At 45.3% G+C, this 22,154-nt stretch overlaps 3 protein-coding genes across 16 annotated transcripts in view; 2 read left to right on the forward strand and 1 right to left on the reverse strand.

Annotated features, from left to right (window-relative positions):
- PCB (Pyruvate carboxylase) overlaps positions 1 to 17,649 on the forward strand; it is a 32,560-nt gene extending 14,911 nt beyond the window's left edge. For 8 of the 14 annotated variants that reach the window (XM_077666232.1, XM_077666234.1, XM_077666238.1 and 5 more), the window contains 12 exons: positions 749 to 983; positions 2,689 to 2,715; positions 3,350 to 3,574; positions 4,448 to 4,604; positions 6,276 to 6,382; positions 6,948 to 7,081; positions 7,449 to 7,698; positions 10,917 to 11,161; positions 12,142 to 12,321; positions 12,961 to 13,209; positions 13,811 to 13,954; positions 15,935 to 17,649. In XM_077666232.1, coding sequence (XP_077522358.1) covers positions 749 to 983; positions 2,689 to 2,715; positions 3,350 to 3,574; positions 4,448 to 4,604; positions 6,276 to 6,382; positions 6,948 to 7,081; positions 7,449 to 7,698; positions 10,917 to 11,161; positions 12,142 to 12,321; positions 12,961 to 13,209; positions 13,811 to 13,954; positions 15,935 to 16,192 — 2,211 coding nt within the window. In that variant the 3' untranslated portion in view covers positions 16,193 to 17,649. The remainder of the gene's footprint in view (positions 1 to 748; positions 984 to 2,688; positions 2,716 to 3,349; positions 3,575 to 4,447; positions 4,605 to 6,275; positions 6,383 to 6,947; positions 7,082 to 7,448; positions 7,699 to 10,916; positions 11,162 to 12,141; positions 12,322 to 12,960; positions 13,210 to 13,810; positions 13,955 to 15,934) is intronic. The other 6 variants (XM_077666244.1, XM_077666240.1, XM_077666242.1 and 3 more) reach the window with 1 other exon arrangement.
- On the reverse strand, positions 17,543 to 21,772 carry Ced-12 (engulfment and cell motility Ced-12). Its single transcript, XM_077666260.1, has 2 exons — positions 21,030 to 21,772; positions 17,543 to 20,622 (listed from the first exon to the last, which is right to left on the reverse strand). The coding sequence occupies exons 1-2, from the start codon at positions 21,591 to 21,593 to the stop codon at positions 18,991 to 18,993; spliced, it is 2,196 nt and encodes a 731-aa protein (XP_077522386.1). The 5' UTR covers positions 21,594 to 21,772; the 3' UTR covers positions 17,543 to 18,990.
- The window catches only part of LOC144133283 (uncharacterized), a 45,646-nt gene continuing 44,460 nt past the window's right edge, over positions 20,969 to 22,154 (forward strand). The window contains exon 1 of the mRNA XM_077666255.1: positions 20,969 to 21,140. The gene's annotated coding sequence lies outside the window, so the exon portion shown is untranslated. The remainder of the gene's footprint in view (positions 21,141 to 22,154) is intronic.

Below are 22,154 nucleotides of genomic sequence, written 5' to 3' on the forward strand. Positions count from 1 at the left end.
TAAAGGTTTGTGAATGCATAAACAAAAGCTGAACCAGCTGTTTACTGAACCTCATATTTAAAAGCCCTCTAGACCTGTTCTTAGTACTAGAGAAAAATTTCAGAAATTGGCTAGGTGAATTGAACCCTTAGAAGTACTTTTTGCTACCTTCTTTTTTTCACTTAATATCATATGTCAGCCTCTTTTCTTTCACTGTAAGAACAGAAAGTTAAGCCACACTGAATGGTTCACAAACTGCAGATTACATGGTGAGCGGGATGTTATCCAAACTTGTTTAGTGTCAGTTATGTTCCCCTTTGGGCTATAACGTTGCTGCTTCCTGCCGACTGTCACCTTTTTGTGTGAACAAACTTGTGCCCATTTGATTTACTGGTGGGTTGCCTTGTTTATTGGTTCATTAAATACATTCACTTGCTCATTCGTACGATTTGTCTCTCTAGATTTCTTAGACATTCACTTATTAGTATGTGTTCATTGATTCGTTTCATCCGTTTTTAGTACTTCCTTCCTTTATTTATACATTCCCCATAGCATTTTTTTGTCACAGTCTCCCATATATGTGAGAAAATACGCATTTCTTTGTTTCAGTCAGCCACCTTACTTTTTAATTCGCTTGCTATTTTTATTCTTGCTTCAATTGCTTTGTAACAAGCCGACCAATGTATCTTGAACATGGAATGATCTTGGTGCCCTCCGAGACCAGTCCGGTCACCTCATTTCTGTTTTTTTCTCCACTTATTTCATGTAGACAAACATTCCTTTCCTGCTCAACGTGTTCCAAAATGAGCAGTTCCTCAGCTCCAACGTTGACACCTACTTCATCGACGAGCACCCCGAGCTGTTCTTCTTCATGCCATCACAGAACAGGGCACAGAAGCTGCTTTATTACCTTGGTAACGTCATGGTGAATGGTCCAATGACCCCGCTGGCGACTCCGCTGAAGCCATCTGACCTCACTCCAATCATTCCTGAGATTGCGTCAGGTGAGCGTGTGGTAGGCAGCATGTGCAGGCTGCTGATGGGGATCCTGCATTGCAGCTCTTCATACTGGCTACAGTGCTCTTAACACACGGCCTAGAGAGCGGAGGAAGCAGTTTTACTAGGAGAGCATGATGCAGTTCTACAATGCCACGTTCCATTGCAGACCTGAAAGCATTAGCATCATCTGGGTCCCAGGCACCCAGCTGTTGTTGTCAAAGCAACTGTTTTGTTTCCCACCGAGCTTTAGCCTGTAAAGAGAAGGTTAACTGAACTGGTGGGCAGTCATATAATGTGATGCGACAAATCATGTTAGCAGTAGTGGTTGTACATTTTGCTTTTATGTTAATTGCTTTTCCATTAAGTCTATGAATTTGGTTTCATTGTTGCTATTTCGTTCTGCTGCGGCGTTGGCTTCTTGTGGTTGGTGCTTCTGCAAGGTGGAGGCTTCACTTGCCGAGGCTTCACATGCCGCTGTTCTGGGGGCACATCACTCACACTGCTAATACAGTGAAAGCTTCCGAGCTTGTTTGTTAGCTAGTGCTTTTGTGGGTCGTTCGTTCTTGATCCTGCTTTTGTGTTGTTCAAGTTCAGCTTAAGCCATGTAACAGCCAGTCGGCATCAGTGCTAGTGAAGGCAGGTATGAGGACCTACCCTGCTGAAACCACTGGCTTGTTCACATCCAGGTTTCACCTAGAGGTGGCATTTGGGAGCGGATGTCTATAGAGGTACAAAGCTTCGTGCCGGAAGCTTGCTTGGTTCATTCAAAATAAATTGAGATCAGTATGGTAAACTAGCGAAGTGCTGTGCCGCTCAGAAATGAACTTTGCCATTGTCAGCTGCCGACGTGGTGAAGCACTTGCCGAGATAGGAAGTGGGAAGTTATAGTCAGATACAACTCAAGAACAAAGCAGCAAATGGCCCTCAAACGAGGCGCTCCAACCAATGGCGTCAACCTGTTGTAACAACATTGTGATCAATTGCGTTGTGCCAGCTGTCTGTGGTATAACATTGTAGGTGGCCAGCAGGCGCAAGGCGGTTGACTGTTATATCATGACAGTATGTTGATGCCGTTGGTCGGAGGGCCTTTTTTGAGGGGTATTCACCGCTTCGCTGTTGAGATCTGGCACTAGTGGGTGCCTCCTTTCTAAAGCGGCTGTTTGGGCTTGTTGGTCAGTGAACATGGTAAAAGAATGCAGCGCAAAAAAAACAAGGACGAACAGCAGCGCCCTGTCCTGTCCACTTCTGTTCGTCCTTGTTTTTTTCGCGCTGCATTCTTTTACCATGCCTCCTTTCTGCATGACATATGACACTCTGCTTGTGAAGCCGAAAACATACTCTCTTGGCTTAGTATCGTTGTGGACAGCTAATGAATAGCTTTATCTCTTTTACACAAAATTTGTGAATAAAATAACCGAGACCAGCTGCGTTAATATGACACAAGCACGAAATTTGAGTTCCCATTTTCCTGCGGTTTAGGGAAGTTGAATAGTATTTAAACGCTCCTGCCTCATATAAGCTGTGCAGTAGTCTCTGTATTCTGTACTTGAGTATGTTGAAATGCAGGTGGTGGTGTCCTATTTGTGTCTGTGCGCTTGGTATGTGCGGGGATGGAAAGCCTGGAATGGGTGGCGTGTGCCTTTGCCGCATTGTGGTTTTGTCACTCTCCTAACTGTTGCCTATTTTTCTTTCCTTTGCCTCCTTTCAAAGGGCCCGGCAAAGAGAATTACAAACCTGGTAAACCCAGCGTTTTTTTGCCTTTCTCTCTTTACAAATCGATCCTGTATGATAACCTCCAGAAGCCTGCATGTACAGTTATTCTTTTAGATGCACATTTGTGTGCTTGCTCTTTGTTTCGCATACTTTGAATGGCTGCTGCGCTGCTGCTTTTATGCTTTTGTCTGGTTTTGCTTATTTGTGGAGAAAAAAACAGGTGCATTTAAACACTAGGCTGTACAAGAACAATGAAGCCTGCTGTGCTAAAAAAGCAAAGTTATTCTGAATTAAGAAGCAGGTAACCTTAGGTAAGCCCTATCTGATATAGAACAGTTACTTCTGTATTAGAGATATAGACTTGAGGAGCATATCAGGGGTGCGATTTGATTTGATTTAGTTGCCAAGAGAAGTTGGTTTTTTTCTTTACTTGTCGCAAAGTTTGTGAAAGGCAATTGAAACTTGGCTGTTTCAAAAAGCATGTGGCATGGTTTAGGCAGCCATTTCTCCTTTCCTGTTCACATTTCCTAAAAAGATGTGAGTAGCTGAAGTTGCCTGCATCCTCACCTCCTAGACTCATTTCTAACTTTTTTTTATTATATTTTTTTTCCATTATCACCACCTCTTTGCTGACTTCACTGCTTGGTTCGCTGTGAAGGTTCCCAACCACCACCGGGACTACGTGACATCCTACTCAAAGAAGGGCCGGAAGCATTTGCCAAGAAAGTGCGCCAGCATGATGGCTTGCTGTTGATGGACACAACATTCCGCGACGCCCACCAGTCGCTGCTGGCGACTCGCGTGCGATCCATCGACCTGCTCAACATCAGCCCCTTTGTGGCACACAGCTTCAACAAGCTGTACAGTTTGGAGAACTGGGGCGGTGAGTGCTCTTAGCATGCAATGCACATGATGTTTTTGGAGTCATGGAAGGGGTGTGGAAAATAACAAGTTGTATAGACACTTAAGTACTTAGACTGCAAAAGAAACGGTGTAGCTGGTTGTGTTAAACTTGCCTCTTTAAACATGTGGACTGCTGCTACTGGGTATTTTGTTGCAAAAATGCCACAAGGTTACCCGTTTGACAGGATGAAAACTGCACTAGGTATGTTTAAGAGCTTGATGTGTGCAACTGCTTCAATGTTTGCACCATTTTATATACCTGTTATAAAAACTAATTAAGAGATTGAATTTAATTCAGCCCCGCCGTTGTGGCTCATTGGCTAGGGCGCTTGGCTGCTGAGCCCGAAAGACGTGGGTTTGGTCCCGGCCGCGGCGACCACGTTTCAATAGAGGTGAAACGCAAGGCGCTTGTGTACTGTGCAATGTCAGTGCAGATTAAAGAGCCCCAGGTGGTCGAAATTAATTTGGAGCCCCCTACTACGGTGTCCCTCATTGCCAATGTTGCTTTGGGATGTTAAACCCCATATAAAATACAGTACAAAATTGAATTTTAATTCACTCCATTCAGTTTAGGTGGATTCATTTCACCTAGTCGGGTTGAATTGAATTCATTTGCACTGGTGCCCAAAAATTTCCACACACAAAAAAAGACCTTTGAACTAAAATTGCCATTTACAAAGCTAAGAGATGCATTAGGAGCCGGAACCGGAAATTGCGGTTTTGTACCATCAGGAGATCATTGTTTCTTGCTTCATTCAGGAGATTGGACATCATTTGCTACCATTCTGAGCATGAGCTTTTCAGTTTTGTGATTACTGACGTCTCACGAGTTTCGGAACATGCTTTATCATAGGAGCGACATTCGATGTAGCCATGCGCTTTCTGCACGAGTGTCCCTGGGAGCGGCTGGAGCAGATGCGTGCCCAGATCCCGAACATCCCTTTCCAGATGCTGCTCAGGGGTGCCAATGCCGTTGGCTACACCTCCTACCCTGACAACGTTGTCTACAAGTGAGTCAGTGAGCAGTCACACAATGAATGTGCTCTTGTCTGAACATAAACTCTGAAAAGCAAAAAAGCAAGCTCACATGTCTTTTTTTTTTTTTTTAACATGTGTCCATTATTGTGCATACATCTACATTCTTGTGCTCGTATTTGTGATGTAGAGCAATGGTGTAAGAAAATTTTTCGAGTTCGGGGCTGTTTTTCTTTTTGTAGCGAAAGCTACATTGGCCACGAACTCGCAGTTTCACCGTGCTCGCATTTTCACCGTGGTCGCACCGCACCACGTGACCAACCATGTGACAACAACTAGCCAGACAACCAGACTAACCTGGACTTGCAATCAAGATTAACCAAGGCTAACCAAGCTGTGCCTTAGCTTTCTCTACGTATATCTTGACATAGCCTAGCTAAGCCACTGCCAATTTTTTTGCTTAGGGCAGAGTTTCAAGCATAGTCTAAATTGGTTTGAAGTTGATTGCTCAAATGGATAGGAGGTCCGTATCGAATCTTATTTATATGAGGAGGTGGAAAAACAATACGTCAGTATAGCTTGCCGTCTCCTCTGTCTCGCATTGCGATTTATCTGAAAAATTTTATGACTAGTTGCGATACCAGGAAAGCTTTGTTAGTCTTGTATAGCTTGCATGGAACTCTCACCTTGATAACTTCCCTCAGCCTGTATAATAAGGTGAAAAAAAAGGCAGTAGCAGGAATGCTATACGTGCGGCCGAAAGGCGAGCCAAAAATGGCACATACGAAGAGAGGCAGATGTGGCAACCCATGCATTATTGATAAACTTGTGCGAACATATTCGATAATTTCATATGTTCTGTCTATTAATAATACATATCATACTCAATTTGTTCGAAATGTTTGGCATTCAAAATCTCTAAAGTATTTTTCTTAAGCGAATAATGTTTCTGGAACTCTTGCTGTGTGTGGTTTAGCTTCAACGTACCTCGTGCAGGAGGGCATTGCATCGCGCATGCAGCTAATAAAAGCACTTGCTGTGCAACGACACAATCGCAATTAAGACCAGCAGTCGGAGGTCCCATAAATAGGTCCCACACCCCACAAATAGGCTGGCTCGGGCTATAGGTCCACTTCCCCAATTTAGGGTGGCTATTTCGGCAAGAGGTTGACATAGTAGCTTCAGTGAGCACAACAAAGCTGCAGCGCACTATTTTTCCTCACGTATTGGCCGTGTATGTGAGAAAAATACATGATTTTGGAAATGCCTGTTGTGCCGTTAACCTTTTTTGTTTGCCAGAAGCGTTCAAAATATTTGCTTTGAAATTAATCGAAGAAAATTGCCATTCACATTGAATTCGTTTCGGTGCGAAAAATGGCTATTCACATAAGCCTAATTATTGACATCTGGTCGGGCTGAATTCAAAAATCATGTATTTGCTGTGGGAGTGATAAAGAAACAGATAACCAAGGTTACCACATTGGGGCGACAAAAGACAAGTGCACAGGTAACGTTGCCTTTTCAGTCCCTGGGTGACGCCAGCATTTGACTCTTCCGATGTCGGATGCTAGATGCTGTCAGTCTGTATTAGGAAGCAAGGTTTCCTTTCTAGTATGTTATCACTCTGTACGTCCAAACGTTAGCATGCTTGTTTTCTCAGGACTTCGAACTAAGGAATACGTGTTTTTTTTTTCAAATCCTTGCAGATTTTGTCAACTGGCTAAGGACTGTGGTATGGACATCTTCCGTGTGTTCGACTCCCTGAACTATCTTCCCAACCTGATCCTTGGAATGGAGGCTGCTGGAAAAGCAGGTGAATAGGAACAGTGTCTGTAGCTTGATGCGCCTCTCTGTTGACTGTCATTTTTTTTTTTGGCACCTTGCCTGCTGCTAACATTTCGCTGAAACTTGTTTTAAGCATGCATGCAACTGATTTTTCTCTGATCTTTTTGGCACAACAGAAAGCTTGACATCCAGAGTACCAGATCCAACAACGGTAGCATTGGAAATGCTGTAAGAGATTTTGAGACTTTGGTAGTCAGTCGAAGCACTGGTTGTTCTGTATCTCAGCAGCAGAATGCTGTAAAAATTTAGGCACTGAACACAGATGCTAACACAGTCATTTTCAGCATGACAGGAAGCATTTTTGCAGGTTATACATACTTGTAAAACACAGTGTTAGATATTAATATGTTTGAACTGTTGGCCAGATTGGAAGGGCATATTGGCATCAGCATAATGTTAGTCCTGCATTAAGAGTGCATGGCTTTGGTGTTTTATTGTATGGCTGCGAGTCTAGTGAGAAGCTGTCGACTTGATGAAGCGGCATGCTACTGCTTTGTGCTGCAGTATAAAATGTGTGGCTTGAAAATTTTCAGGTGGTGTGGTGGAAGCGGCCATTTCATACACTGGTGACGTCTCCAATCCGGAGCGAACAAAATACAACCTGGACTACTATCTGAAGTTGTCCGACGAGCTGGTCAAGGCTGGCACCCATGTCCTCTGTGTCAAGGTATTTCTTGTTTTGTGTGAGCACTCTTCTTGATGCACTCTTTGTCGACAGCACATATGCTCCCACTATGAAACCAATGTTAGAAAGTGTACTTTGGCTGTATTGCTGAAATTATTTAAAATTTGTGTATGAACTCACCTACCAAGTCAGAATGGATAGCAAATAAATACAGTTTGACCATAAATAGCCTTTTATCTGAAGGCTAGACGCTTGGGCTTGTTGGTTCATTTCAAGGGTAAAGAACGTAGTGCAAAAAGGACAAGGACTCAGAAAGACAAGCACACACAGCACTGTGTGTGTGTTTCGGCCTTTTCAGCATTGGAAGTAACAAAATAAATTATTAAAGCTACTCTTCCTCCCGTTCTAGGATATGGCTGGCCTGCTGAAGCCACAGGCAGCACGCATCCTCATCAAGGCACTGAGGGACCGGCACCCTGATGTGCCCATCCACATCCACACTCACGACACAGCCGGCGCAGGTGTTGCGTCCATGCTGGCCTGCGCCGAATCCGGTGCGGACGTTGTTGACGTTGCTGTTGACTCCATGTCTGGCATGACGTCACAGCCAAGCATGGGTGCCATCGTGGCTTGTCTGCAGGGCTCCAAGTACAAAACCAGTAAGCTCAGCAGCTCTGCCTACTTGCCATTGGTACATGATGCTATAAAACAAGCAAAAACAAAAAGGAAAGCATCCGGGAATGTTACCTTTTTTTGTGTTGCTGTTGATTAGCAAAAGAAATTGATTGATTAGCATGTGCATGATTGTTTCAGGTGAAAAATCATTTTACAGCAACTAGAAAAAAAAAATGACAGGCAATATAGCATGGTTAGGCCAAATGTTGTGAATTAGGTGCACTAGCACTTCGGTTTTCACTTCGGTTTCGGTTTCATATTACTGTGCCAGGAATAGTATGAGGACTCCCAGCGATCTATGTACCGTATTTACGTGCATAATTTGCGCACTTTTTATTCAGAAATTAGGGCTCTAAGAAGGGGGCGCACAAATTACGCGGGGATTTCGCGAGCGCGACTTAAAAAACTCCACAAAGGCCATAACGCGCAATATAGGTATAGTGTATGTTGCTGCGTATACGTCAGCACCTGGACCCACACCCTACGCTGGCCGGCCCCCGAAAAAAAGTTCACTCTAAATGAAACGCCGCCTCCCCCCCTCCTTTGCGGGATGGCATGAAGGTGCATGCATGAAGCTGAATAAGACGCTAAAACAGCGTCATCGCTTGCGGGCCAGTCAATTGTTCGGTAGTTCCGGATTCTGTAAGTTTGCTTTCGCAACTTTGTCCGGGAAAGCAACCGCGAATCAATAAATCAATTATCACACCACACAATTCTTTAACAGTGCCGCACGAGCGTCGACCGAACTGCTTGTTGGCGCCTTATCACGGCGCAGAGCTGAGAAGCCAGCGAGAATAGCTACGTGCGCACAAGCTTGCCGACACGATTGTTGTGTCGGCAAACAATTGTTGTGTCTATAGGCAAACGAACGATTGTTGTGTCTATGGGCAAACTTGTGCGCACGTGGTTATTCTCGCTGGCTTTGCTGCTCCGCGCCGTGATAAGGCGCTGACAAGCAGTTTGAAACTTGCCGTATAGTTGTGATATCCCATCGCGAGACACGACCGAACCACCAAACACAAGCCGCCAGAGCCACCAAGAAAAGCGTTCCCGGCAGTCGAGTCACATGCATCAGCCAAACAAACAGCGGTGTTGGCTCTTCTATCAGCTGCCGATTTTTCCTGGAAGCGCTGCTGGCCGTTCCGAGTGGTGATGCCGCTGGTGCCACCGAAATTGTAAAAGCGGCCCCTGACACCACCGTGAACACCCAGTGCACAAAAGATTCAAAAAGCCTTCCGAACAAACACGCGGAATAGCCGAATGCTACTGGGTAGAGCCATAGGGTAGAGCCCGTGTGCATGATGGTGGTCTGGCGTAGCGCGGTGCGTAAAATATGGGAGTAAAAAATTTTTTTTGTAAACCCGGGTGATAAGTTAAGGGTGCAAATTATGCGAGGGTACAAATTATGTGCGTAAATATGGTAAGTAAATTAGATAGTGACCAATTCCGCATATATGGGCATTAACCTTAATGCTGTTAACCTTAACGCTGTCACTTGACAGCCTTTATGCAGAGCTTAAGTGTTTCCTCCAGTTTTAGTGCGCTAGCACTAAGGCCTCCACTCACCGATTTTGCCATTATTTGTCTGAAGCCTGTTCGACCTTGAAAACTGAGCCTCGAATTGAAACTGAAACCAAAGGGAAACCCGAAGTGCTAGTGCATTTAATTCACATTTGGCCTAACTATGCTAAATCGTCCGTCATTTTTTAATTGGCAGCAGAGCACTTGTATGTTAGTTCGTTTATACATTATGGGGAAGCCATATGTGCAGACAGCTTATTTCAGGCAAATGACATCACTGTCCTTGGTATTTGATGAAACCCCCTATACACCTCAAACCTTGCTATAACAAAACAGTTTATACGAAAGAATGATTATAACAAAAGGAATAGTCATTCCCCTTGGAAACTCCCACGTAGTAGAACCTCATGTATTTGATATCTCATTTTTATGAAGTTAAATTTTCTAACGGAATGTAACGAACCTTTAGTGATCATCACGGACATTTCGCACAGAGTATATTGTCTTGTAGCAGTGCCCAACACTTCCTATTTGATGTGGCAAACTGAAATTACTGTGCCCAGCTGCTCTGTCGAACACGAAAAAAAAATGCGGAAAGCTTGTTCTTTCTCAGGCGAGGTTCACGGGGAGTGTATGGCTGGACAATTTGTCAGCTTCGGTGTGTTGCTGGCGCTCCCTGCGGTGAAATTTGATACCATCTGCTTAATTCAGTATCGCACTGCAACACTGTGCACTTTGACAGTTACCCAATTCATTGCAGTCTCCCGTTCTCCAACCTCCTTGCTACACATGGCTCACTGCGAGCAAGCTCTGCTTCTCTTTTTCCATTTGCAGTTTAGTTGCCGTTTCCACAGTATGCTCGCATAGTTAAAACTATTTGGCAGTACGCTTGGTGTGCGGTGGTATCGACGTCCTGTTGGTTTTTTAAAGCGAAGCGGCTAAAAATGATAGCGAAAACAGGATCTGTTGAACGAAAGGTGGCCATCATGAAAGCCTTCAGTCTTGCTATCGCATTCTCCACAAGACATGCCTGTAATGCGGTGGAGCATAGTGACCCGCGTGTTTGTGTGCTATGCGGCAGAGCCAACCAAAATGGGTACTTGCGAAGTAATCGCCATCACGCGCCGTCTCTTACAGCAGCCTGTATTAGCTTCAGCACCTGGAAAAATGGAGCTAAATATTCTTAATATGTCTCTGCTTCTCCAATATGACATTATTCCTTCGAGGCCTGTTTTGGAGGCCCAAAAGTCCATGCGGGCCACGGAAGACATGGGTGCGCGTTGGCAAGGCCGAATTGTTTGGTTGGTGTGTGTATATTCAGGCGCGTGGTGGGCACTCTGTGCGCGTGTTAAAGGCTCCCAAAACGTACTTCAGTGGCACACTAAACGCCAGCAGTGTTATCTTGTGTGGTATACACAGTGTCAGGGGAGCCCGTTGGCTTGCGAGACTTGCAAACAAGTTTGTGTATCACACCTTTAACTCCGTTATTGCGAGGTTCAACTTTTTGCACCCTCACTGGACAACATGATAGCAGGAAAAGGGTTTTTTGCCATTATTCATTAGCAGTACGTGGCACACTTGATATGTGTGGCATTTAGGAGCGAGAGTTGTAGTGAATATATGCCTTCATCTGTTTGCTGCATGAGAGACATTCATGTGTGCATGCTTCTCTGACCGAAAGGGATCTCCCTGGAATCCGTGAGCCAATACTCTGCATACTGGGAGCAGGCGCGTACCCTGTACGCTCCATTTGAGTGTGCCGTCACCATGAAGAGTGGCAACGCCGACGTGTACGAGAATGAAATTCCTGGTGGCCAGTACACGAACCTGCAGTTCCAGGCGTTCAGTTTGGGTCTTGGGGAGCACTTCGAGAGCATCAAGAAGGCCTACAAAGATGCTAACCTCCTGCTTGGTGACATCATCAAGGTAATTTAACGAGCGCACTGGTTTGGACATGTTTGCACTTTTGGCACTCATCTGCTGAACCGGAGGCTGTGGGATCGAATGTCTGCTACTGCACTGGAAGCAAATTGCAAAGATACTCATGTGCTGTGCGATGTTGATGCATGTTGGAGAACCCCATGTTCTCTGAATTGCTCCGGAGTACCCCACCCCCCACAATGGCATCTCTCATAGCCTACATGCAGCTTCGGAACCTCATATACCTCTTCATTCTGGGGAAAAGCAATGGTTTAGAAGGCGGCTATTTCATAATTTGAAGAATGCAGAAAGAAGTGTTTAGTAAACTAGGAACGTTATCATGGGGTTGCGTTAATTTCAGAAAGTTTGTAGTTAAGTGTAGGAAAAAGTAGTGCTATAATAAACAGTTGAAGAGGATATTCTTAAACTAGGCGCTCTCACAGCGCCCTCGTCACCATGGCCCAGGACCTCTTAAATGCCTAACGTAAAGGCCGTTTCAGTAAAAGTGTTACACCACCACGTGTCCTTGTTCTTGTCTGTCTGCAGTCACTTTTTTCTGTCATCAAAGTACGTACACTAGTTTTTGAAAAGTTTCCAGCTGTGGACCTTTCATGCACAATTCCTTGCAGTTTGCCTTTCTTGACTTACTTGTCATAGCGTCCGCCAGAGTTTGTGAGATCGGCACTTTCATTCGAAATCTCTTGTGCTGTTTAGTGCGAAGGTGTTTATTTAGACCAACCTCAACTGTCTTGAATAGTTGGTTGAATGGTTGATAATGGAAATAGAAATGAATTATTATTGATTATAAATTATGATTGAAAATGACAAGCAGCACACTTCCAACATCTCTCCACATCAGTCATGGGATTCATGAGCAGTCATAGGCAGTCATGGGATTCACTTCCTATGCATATACTCTTTGTGCGCGCATAACAGAAAAGGGACAGCATTCATTTCAAGAGCTGTGGCATCTCTCTCCGTAACAGGTGACACCGTCTTCAAAAGTCGTCGGTGACCTCGCTCAGTTCATGGTTCAGAACAACCTGACAAGCCAAGATGTGCTCGACCGTGCTGAGGAACTCAGCTTCCCCAGTTCAGTGGTAGAGTTCATGCAGGGATACATAGGGGAGCCATACGGCGGCTTTCCAGAGCCCCTACGTAGCAAGGTCGGTGCTGTTCTCCTGCTATTTTCAATCTGTGCATTTTTTACGAGATTGTAGACCTTGAAAATGACACACTTTGGGTTTAGTATTGTTAATTCTGCTAAAGCAACACCGATGTAGTGTAGGGTGCATTTTTGAGGCTACAGCATTGGAGCAGGCTGTACTGTTACAAATGATCGGTTCCGGTGATAATCTTTGTGTGGTCCAACATCTGGCATTGTACCTGCTCGCAGTAATAAAAGTCATTTTCATACAAAATTATGTTTCTACTGATGCACTGCACCGAATAAGATGTGCCTGGCATGTTTGATTGACATGTAAAGTCCACATTTGGCTTCAACACTTGCATTGAAATGCTTTTCAGGGTGTGGCAGTCAGAGTGCAACAGTAATGGCGCTTGCATTTTCATCAGGCCGCTGTATAAGCATTCACAGTTCACTGAAAGTGTGCTGCCTGAACACATTGATTGAGGGAAACTTCCATTATTCCAGCCAATATGTGGACGCATTAAAGGTCCAGAAATGATCACCTTGAACTAGTTCATGTTTCCAAAGTGAAACAAGTAGACAAAATGAAGATTTTGCATAACACAAAGAAGGCTCTTGCATACCACTCTCTAACCTATCATCTTGTAACCAACAGATCCTGAAGGACATGGCTCGTATCACTGGCCGACCGGGCCAAAGCTTGCCTCCACTCGACCTGGACACTCTCAAGAAGAAGCTGGTTGAGAAGTTTGGGCCCAGGGTTCGTGACACGGACGTAATGAGTGCCGCCATGTACCCGAAGGTGTGCGACGACTTCCTTAAGTTCCGCCAGACCTTTGGTCCCGTCGACCTCCTGGACACGCGTGTGTTCCTCGTGGGTCCCCGTGTAGGGGACAACTTCGAGGTGGGTTCATGCTTTGAACGAGCCCTGGCATGAAGTTTTGAAGCTTCTCTGGCCTTGTAATGAACACTGTTTACGTGGATAATGAATTCACTTTCTCTTTGCCAAAAATTTATGGAAAGTTGCAGGGTGTGCTCATTGCTCGAGGTAATATATATAGCGGTTGAACTTTTCGGTTTTTACTTTTTGAAAATTCAGCGGACTCCGGTGTTTATTTCAGAACAGAGTCAGAACAGAGAACAAAAATGCAACCACGCTGTAGCACGCCCAATATCTCGTTTGTCTCGGTTTTATTTATGGTGCGATGCTTTGGTTTCAATTATAAGTCGACCCCCCCACTTCGGATTTTCAAAATTTTAAAAATAGGTCGACTTACAATCGTGTAAATATGGTATGGTCATTACATGAATGAAGGCAGTGCATTACATCAGCAACGCAGTGTGACCTGCACATCATTGCTTATTCTACACTCGCAGAAAGTTTCTGCAGTGACTTAAAATTAGACCTCATCATCTAACAGGTAACACTGCATCCAATTCTCCCGATATGAGACAGGACCTGCCCCTTTGAGGTTGTCTTCCACTGGGGTTTTCTACGTTTGCAGGTGACTATAGAGAAAGGCAAGACGCTGCACATCAAGACCCTGGCTGTGGCGGCTGATTGCACGCCCACTGGCGAGCGTGAGGTGTTCTTTGAACTGAACGGCCAGCTGCGGTCTGTATTTGTCAAGGACAACAGCATGAGCGAGGTGAGTAAAGCACGAAAAGATGAATAAAGTTTGTAAAAACAAAGTACTTTGTCGAGAAAGAGGGGGGAATGAATACTTTATTGTTGTGATGGCGTAAGATGTGCCAATGTTCAGCTTCGGAGCACTGGTGTGAAGGCACCTTATGGTGGGCATATTTGTGGTGCCATCTGGTGCCATGCAACAGAAATTGGGATGCATTGTACCTAAAAGAGTTGCCAAGTGCTTGCTAGAGTTCTCCAGATGCAATCCTCTCAGGACTGCTGGTTTTAGTATGGTCTGATAAACCCATTGAAGGATATTGAGTTGTATACTGCAGTAAAGCTCTGGCCACTTTTGTTGATTGGATTGGAAAACATTTAATTTGTCAGAAAAGGCAGAATGCAGACGATCCGTGCTAGGTGGCTATCAGTCCACGGCTGACAGCGACCTGGGTAGCCCATTCAATGACCCGGGTTTGAACTCCCAAGTCTGAGCTGACCGACACGGCCTCCCACTGCTCGAGAGTAGGAACCTGTATTGGAGATTTCGGGGGCGGCTCCTCTTTACAATTCCACAATAGGTGATCATAAGTGGCTAAATCACCACATAATGTACATGCAGGGTCGTATTCACCGGGGTAGAATTTTGACAACAGGTAAGGCGTCATGAAGGATCGAGTCTGGAGTCGCCTCCAAGTGGTCTCCTGCTCCTTATTAAAGGCTTTGTCTGGAGGAGGGAATATCCTCCTTTCAAGTTTAAAATGATTAGTAATATCGTGAAAAGATGATAGGCCGTCCTTCGAAAAACTCTCAGCAACGACAGCGTCCCCTGCTCGGCTGACGAATCCTCGAGCTGTTATGTGGAGTGCTCCCATCGAAACCTAGAGCATGCCAGCTGCTAAGCATTTGAGGCTTAATATTAGCAGTGGCAGATCATGATACTCGTGGAACTTGTATATTGTGGATTTTTAACAGTTGATGCAAATGATGACGCTAAAGAAGGCACCACACACAATTTCCCTTTTCTTTTTAAAACAAATTTTTTCTGGTGCTGCCATTTTTTTCTGTAACCCTTACGTGCTTTACCAGCCGATTTTGTGTTCATTTCTCTGCGGGGTTTGAGGGGAGGGGATGGCTGGCCAGCAATAATTCTGCTCTAGAATTTTTCGCCTGTTGATGCTTGATATGCAAGTACTGCCGTGCACATATCTTGTGTAAAAATTGTTTTGCATGACAACTCTTAGCTTCTGTTGTTTATTGAGCCTGATGTGTGCAGCTGTTTTATGCATCAATGTTTTAAGTTTTGCAAGCTTGCTTAACATATTAGTAACCAAGGAAGACAGTTGGCAGTCATAAATTTAACGTCAGGATGCTAAACGCGCTCAACCTTTGCCATATGATTGGTGAAATTAGGGTCCCATTAATTAGAACCATACTCTAGAACGGGGCGAGCTGGCAATAGTATGCTTCCATCTGAGCATTTGATGATGGTCACAAGCATTCAGTCCCTCCATAAGGAGGAAGCCAGAATTCATGGTACCACCTGTTAATGTCTTTTGGGTAACAGGGAACAATGTGGGAAAAAATTGCACGGGAACATCTAATTCCAATATGTGTTGGCAATGTGATATCATTAGCAGCTGTTGGTGCCTTTACTGGAAGTGGCAGCGAATGCACCAGTCTGGCAACATTGCTTTCGTTCAGCCAATGTGAATGCTCTGATCCGGTAACGTCACTTTCGTCCGGCCAATGGACGAATTTTATGACCTATGACGTATTTTGGCTTCTTATGGCATCAAATTAAAAATTAGCGCCCCTCTCCCCCACGCTTATTAAGGGGGCGGCACTGCCCACCTTGCCCCACGTTTGCACGGCCATGTTTTCAGTGCAAAAAAACAGCTTTGCAATGCTTTGGTGCAGATGTTGTTAATGTGCATCTTCCATTTACGGTTATATTTAATTATTGAACCTAAATGCTTTACGTTGATTCCACTTTGCACAGGACATCGTGGCGCAGCCCAAGGCAGACAAAGACGTCAAGGGCAGCGTGGGAGCCCCCATGCCAGGCACCGTGGTCGACATCAAGGTCAAGGAGGGCCAGGAGATCAAGAAGGGCGACGCACTGGTTGTGCTCAGCGCCATGAAGATGGAGATGGTGGTGCAGGCACCTGTGGCAGGCAAGATCAAGAAGATCTACATCACGAAAGACATGAAGCTGCAGGGTGACGACCTCCTGCTGGAAATCGAGGAGGCTGCGTGATGCACACGAGAAACCGTGCCCTCCTTGTGGCTCTGTTGAGAGATAATTTCTCCGAACTGCCATTTTGTTCACCGATGCCAGCTCGTCCAAGATGACGTCGCTGCCAGCCAATGGCTAATGAGGACGGTTCCTCAGCAAAAACCATCAATGGAACAATTCCACCCATCCATTTTTTTTTACTTTCCTTCGTGTTCATGTGCGCGTTTATAGTCATTCATTCTTTTCTTCCATTTCCTGCCACCTTCCTTCTATTTGCAGACATTGTTGCAGAGAAGAGGCTGCATTTGTTTCTAGCATGGCTTTTAATAGTTTAGCTTAAATACTTCGTGGCACAACTCCATGTGCTGACACATATCGCTACCAAAGCGCACTAGTCTGCAGCGAAGCGTAGTGCAGGAAATGCTAATCACTCCCTGTCGAGGCAAAGTCAGATGTTTGCCTGGCTTAGCATGTGTTTAAAGCAATTAGGTGTTGTTTTTTGTTATTACTTTTGTTTTCGTGAATAGCACCAAACTTGGGAATTGCTGAATGCATGCCAAATGTAAGAGGAGGCGAGGCATCCTAAATTTGTGCCCGATTCGGTGGTGATGAATGCGCCATTTTCATCATGGCGTTTCCCAAATATGCGGTGCTGTTTTAACTTTTGCGAGGCCCCAGCAAATATTATGCTATTGCAAATGTAAGCTATCACTATATACTACTGCTCCGAAACACTGTCTTTGTCATTAGAAAAATTCCATTTGTTTTAGGCATTACCTGTATGTATGTATAGTCTTGATATGCCCGTTTTGGCAGAGAGTACTCGTGCATTGGCAGCACAATCTTGATTATTATTTTTGTCTTTTAGTATTAGTGTTTATGGCTTTTTTTTTCATTGACATATATACACTTTTTGGACAGGCACATAAGTTTTTTGCAAGTATCTTGCATTTGCTAATGAATTTATTTTCGGTGCTTTGTTTTTTTGTTGAGGAACCCTTTTACGGCTAGAAGAGTACTCAGAAATCTCTTTGAAGAGAAGAGTTTTAGGGGTGGCATTTTGTATTGCGCTACTTTATTTGTAATGTTGTGGGCATGCGACTACTGAACGCTCAAAAAGGAGCGTTTTCATTTCCGTGCATAGTCAGTTCTTCTGAGTTTTCCGACGGTTCTCTTACTTTGCTGAGAACTTAGATAAAACTGCCTTAGTCACTGCCTGAGCGGGTAATGGTGTGTTTGAGAACGCAGAGTTTCAAGAATGCTGCATTGCTCGAATTGCCAGGAAAACGTGTGATAACAACAGTAAAGATATAGTCTTTCAGAAAGAGTCTTCCAAGAAGGTGCTTAGAGAGAGATAGTTCTAAATGTGTCTATTTTTCATAAGTATCTTTATTTGGCCTGGTCTTTGTTGTTATTGTGTGATCTTGTTGTATATAATCACAATAAATAAACTCCCAGCATTTCGCATGCTCTGCAAATCTCTGCAAAAAAAAAAGCAGTTGCCACGCAGTGGCGGTGATACTTTTGTCATGACAACATATGCCATAATTACTTGAATCAAAGCAGATAATTTCCATGCCTTCTATTATGAGAAAAAAAAAAGACCAGGGGTGTAGTAAGGGGTGGGGGCACAGACAGTAGATTGCCGCACTTGTTTTGTACAACATACTGAATCGGGTCTTCTTCACACACACACACCAATAGTAAAGGCATCGTAAAACTGTTGACAGTGTATGCACAAGCTTATGACAAAAGCTATACTAACTGCCTTGCAGATAGGGTCACTTTTCTTCTATGAAAAATAGACTAGCGTATTTAGACTCCAAGCACTTGCATGTTAAATATTGCATAACAACTAGCATGGAAAAATGCACTGATGTCCTTCTGCGACCTGCACAGACACTGGGTAAACACACGAATACATCAAAATACCTAGGCGTTGTCATTTCGAACAACAAATGCTGCCGTATGTAAGTTGTTAGTTTACTGCCGCCTGAAGAGAGTTTCAGGATGTTCCATGATCGACGTAGTTGTGTGCATGTGTAGAGTTCAAGTTATTGTTGACATGTTAACTAACATGCATGTATTTTGCTAATGCCTAATTCATTTAAACTCGTCTGTAACATAGCAGACATCACATGCCATAAAACTGCAATATGCTGCAAATTTCTCACATTTTGCACTATTACTTAATGTCGAAAGATGCTTATAGCAACTATCAGTCTACAATGCTTGTTTTCAACGAAATTCATAAACATTGCATATTATGTACCAAAACGTGAATGGAAGACAACCCTGGCAAGTCTGCTTTGAAAGACTAAGTGTTCAAGAACACTGCTCCAGGAACAAAACTAAATGGCTATCTTGGCATCTAAGCAACAAAATGCATTAAGTTCTTCTGTCTGCATACTTACCACTCTCATTTGCACACGTCAAGCAAATATAGTACATGCACAAGGACAACTTTTATATAAAACTTTACCTAAAATACTGTTTGAATGAGCCCATGCTCTATGTCCACATTTCTACACTGACTCAAAACAAATCTAGCAGCGTATGATGGAATGTTAAAACAGTTGGACAGGACACTGCAAACAACTGCAGTTCCTAGAACAGTCCCTAAAAAAATAGTGCTTGAAGTGGAGTGATGATGGTGAGCGATACATCGGAAACAAGATAAGAATGAATGAGACGAAGAAGTGATGCACAGATCATGACAGCACTCAAACAGCAGTGCAAACACATCTTGGAAATTCACCATAGCGCAGCTCCAGGGACTGTACACACAACTGTCACGGCAGCCACTGTCACCGTCCAACCTATTTGAACTCATAGCAGAAGTCGTAATTCGGCGGCTCCTTGGGAATGGGTGGTGGGCTCTCTGGGATGTCAACACCTTCTGTATCCAGAAGTCTCAGCTTGATCTCCATGCTAAGCAGAGTTTCTAAGTCATTCTTGGTCTCCTTGCTGACCATCTTTTTGCCCAGCAGGGCACTGATGCCATCCGTCCAGTAGTCGAAGATCTTGTCATTTGATGCTACAAAGTTCAGCGGCTCCTGGTTGGAGTCTGGTATGAGTGAGAAAGCAAGTGATGCTGTTGACTTGGCCTTGCGGGTGTCCTTCATGTACGGACATTCGCGACCGGTTGCCAGACTCCTGATCTCAATCACGGGCAGCTTGTGCGGCAGTTCTTCAAGACTCGGCGTCGCATTTTCCTCACAGTCACCATAGTGGAAGACCTTCTGGCTCGGCGACAACCGGCAGTACCAGAACTTGTCCTTGATCCTGTGACCTTTGGCTGAATACTTGGTGAACAACGTGCCCTCGCACAGAAACTGCAGTCTCTGCTGCTGGATGAGGTCCATTATGTCGGGCGTCACCTGCTCCCGAAGCTCTATGATGGGACGAGCCTGGCTCTCCCATTCCTCCCTCGTCGACTGCTCTTGCTGCCAGAGGTTCATTATCTCTGAGTAGGTCAGCATGGCGAGCTTGCTGCGAAACTTGTCGAGGCTCATGAGTGGTGGTTCCGTGGCCAAGGCACGGGTGATCTGCTCCTGGACCACGCTGAAGACCTTGACAAAGTCTTCCGTAGTTGCCCTCATCTCTTTCCAAGTCTTGTTCAAGAGCATGATGCCAATGCAGAAGAACTCTTCAAACGGATGGTCATGTGTGAAGAACATAGGATAGTATGTCTTCCCTTGCTCGGTCGGGAGTTCGCCAACTTTGAGAATTTCTGCAAGGAGCCGGGTCAATCGGATGCTACTCCGGCCAAACGGACACTCGTGCTCGTCTGCTCGACACGAGTTCTCGAGAACGAATTTGGTGTAGCTCTCGGTGTGGTGCCTCGCAAAGTAAATCATATTGTCCAGAGCCAACATTCCAGGCGGTTCTCCAAAATCCTCAATGGGATTAGTGTGGTTTTGGAAGCCCAATTTCTTGTAGTCCTTTGCGTAACCACCACCTTTCCGGCCACTGCTTGTAGTACTGCAGCTGCCATCGCCTTCGACATCAAAAGCAATGCGCCGAAGCTCGAGGATGCGCTCACGTGCCTCAACATCGTTTGGATCAACGCCAACGCGCCGTTCTTCTAGTAAGTTGAGCAGCAGTGTCTGAAGAACGTACAGCTGATGAGCCATTTCGGTGCCAACATGTTGTTGTGAACGCTGAAGGACGGCTGTCACAATGACATTGCGGATATGCCGTGAGGACAGAGTTGCTGCCAGTGTTTTGCGCTTCGTGATGCTTTCAGCTTTGAGGAAGAGAGCATTGATAAGGGCCACAGCTGACTGCTGTATTTCAGTTAATTGTGACTGCATATGCATGATAAGGTTTGGAAGCGTGACTTGCTGGTCCACAGTGGCATACCGGCCAGTGCTGTTCAAAACAAGAGATTCCAATATGGAAAGGGAGGCTTGTAACGTCCGCGCGTCTTGAACTGTGTTCATGTTCACCTGCAGGGATAAAACACAATTTAATTAAGACTCCAAAAACATTTTTTCTTCTCCACCTCAATGCTACTGCAAGCACGTATGCTTTCACCCTTTCCAACTGCATAACACATCTGCGTAGTGGAAATTGTGGACATCATCGCCATGGCATCTGCAGCAAGCTTAACTTCTATATCATGTCATTTGCCAACTAACCACTATGGGACAGTAGCTAACCATATTTTGTTTTTTTTTTTTGGGGGGGGGGGGGGAATCGCACTGAGCACCCTAGCACGAGAATGACGACACCGACACGACACCGACACCGTCACGACACCGACACGACAAAAACAGTAGGCGTTCTGCCAGCGCAGTATGGCAACACCGGGCAGGCAGACCAGCGCGTTTCTGCGCGTAGCAGAGAAGCATACCTGATTGGCGACGCGACCGACAAACTTGGGCTCCAGGATGTCCCACAAGACGATTCCGTGATCCATGAGCTCGACGAACGACTGCAGAGTCAGCGCCAAGTGGTCGCCCGTGTAAGTACCCGCCTCGACCATATTAATGAGCAACTGGTGTCCCTGCTTGTTGATGAACTCCAGCGCGAATGTGTAGTCCGACGAGAGCGTCTGTAGACGGTCCAGGGCTGCCCGCATGTCGTCCGGCTTGTTTGAATGCAGCTTGTCGAGGATGTCTTGCGCAGTCTTCGCCGGACTGAGCGTGAGCCGCAGAACGTAGCCGTTCTTGATGTCGTTTCGGTTCTTCTCGGTGATGTAGGACTTGGCGTTGTCCGAAAACTGCAGCGAGTACTGCTCCGGCTCGGGCAGCGCCCAGGTGCTGCACAGGTCTTGGATGATGGCTGTGAGCGGACGCTGTTGGTCAAACTCGATGAGTTGGGGGACTTGCCCGTCCATCTCGACGGCGATCTTGACGATGTTAGCATCCTTGGTGGCGGGCATGGTGCCGGGCTTTGACTGGCGGGCGCCCTTCATGGCAGGCTTTCGCCGGGAGTATTAGCGGCCGGTAGCCGCAGGGCGAAAACGCGTGCTCCTGTATGCGCTGTTCGCTGGGCGGATGTCGGCTTGCCGCCGTCGCCGCTCCCACATCAACAGCTTGACTTCGCTGGAGTCAACAGCGGAGGAGGAAGAGAAGAACAAGCCGAATAATGGATTTCGTTGACTTCAAGACGGCTTCGGAACAGACAAGTAAACGAAACTGAAACTGAACGTTAACTTTGATTTCAGATTTGCATCCTTGTTTTTTCGCAGTAAGGAATTATCCAAACGTGAAATGAAGAAAAAAAAAGCTAATTGCGTTGCTGCACTGCAGCGCACGCAGCTAAAGGAGGCCCGTAGCGTCATGAAAATCGGTCGACGCCATTGGCTGGAGGGCCTCCTTTGAGGGTTCTTGCCACTTCGTTCTTGAGAGCAAGGAGAGGAGGAAAGCTTCGCACGACCTTCTCTTCCTCGCAACGCCAGAAATAGCCGCAATTAGAGTCACTAAATAAAGACTTTAAATAAGTCTTTATTTAAAATATTTATTTATTTAAATAT

Source organism: Amblyomma americanum, chromosome 5, assembly GCF_052857255.1.
Source record: "Amblyomma americanum isolate KBUSLIRL-KWMA chromosome 5, ASM5285725v1, whole genome shotgun sequence".
NCBI lineage: Eukaryota > Metazoa > Arthropoda > Arachnida > Ixodida > Ixodidae > Amblyomma > Amblyomma americanum.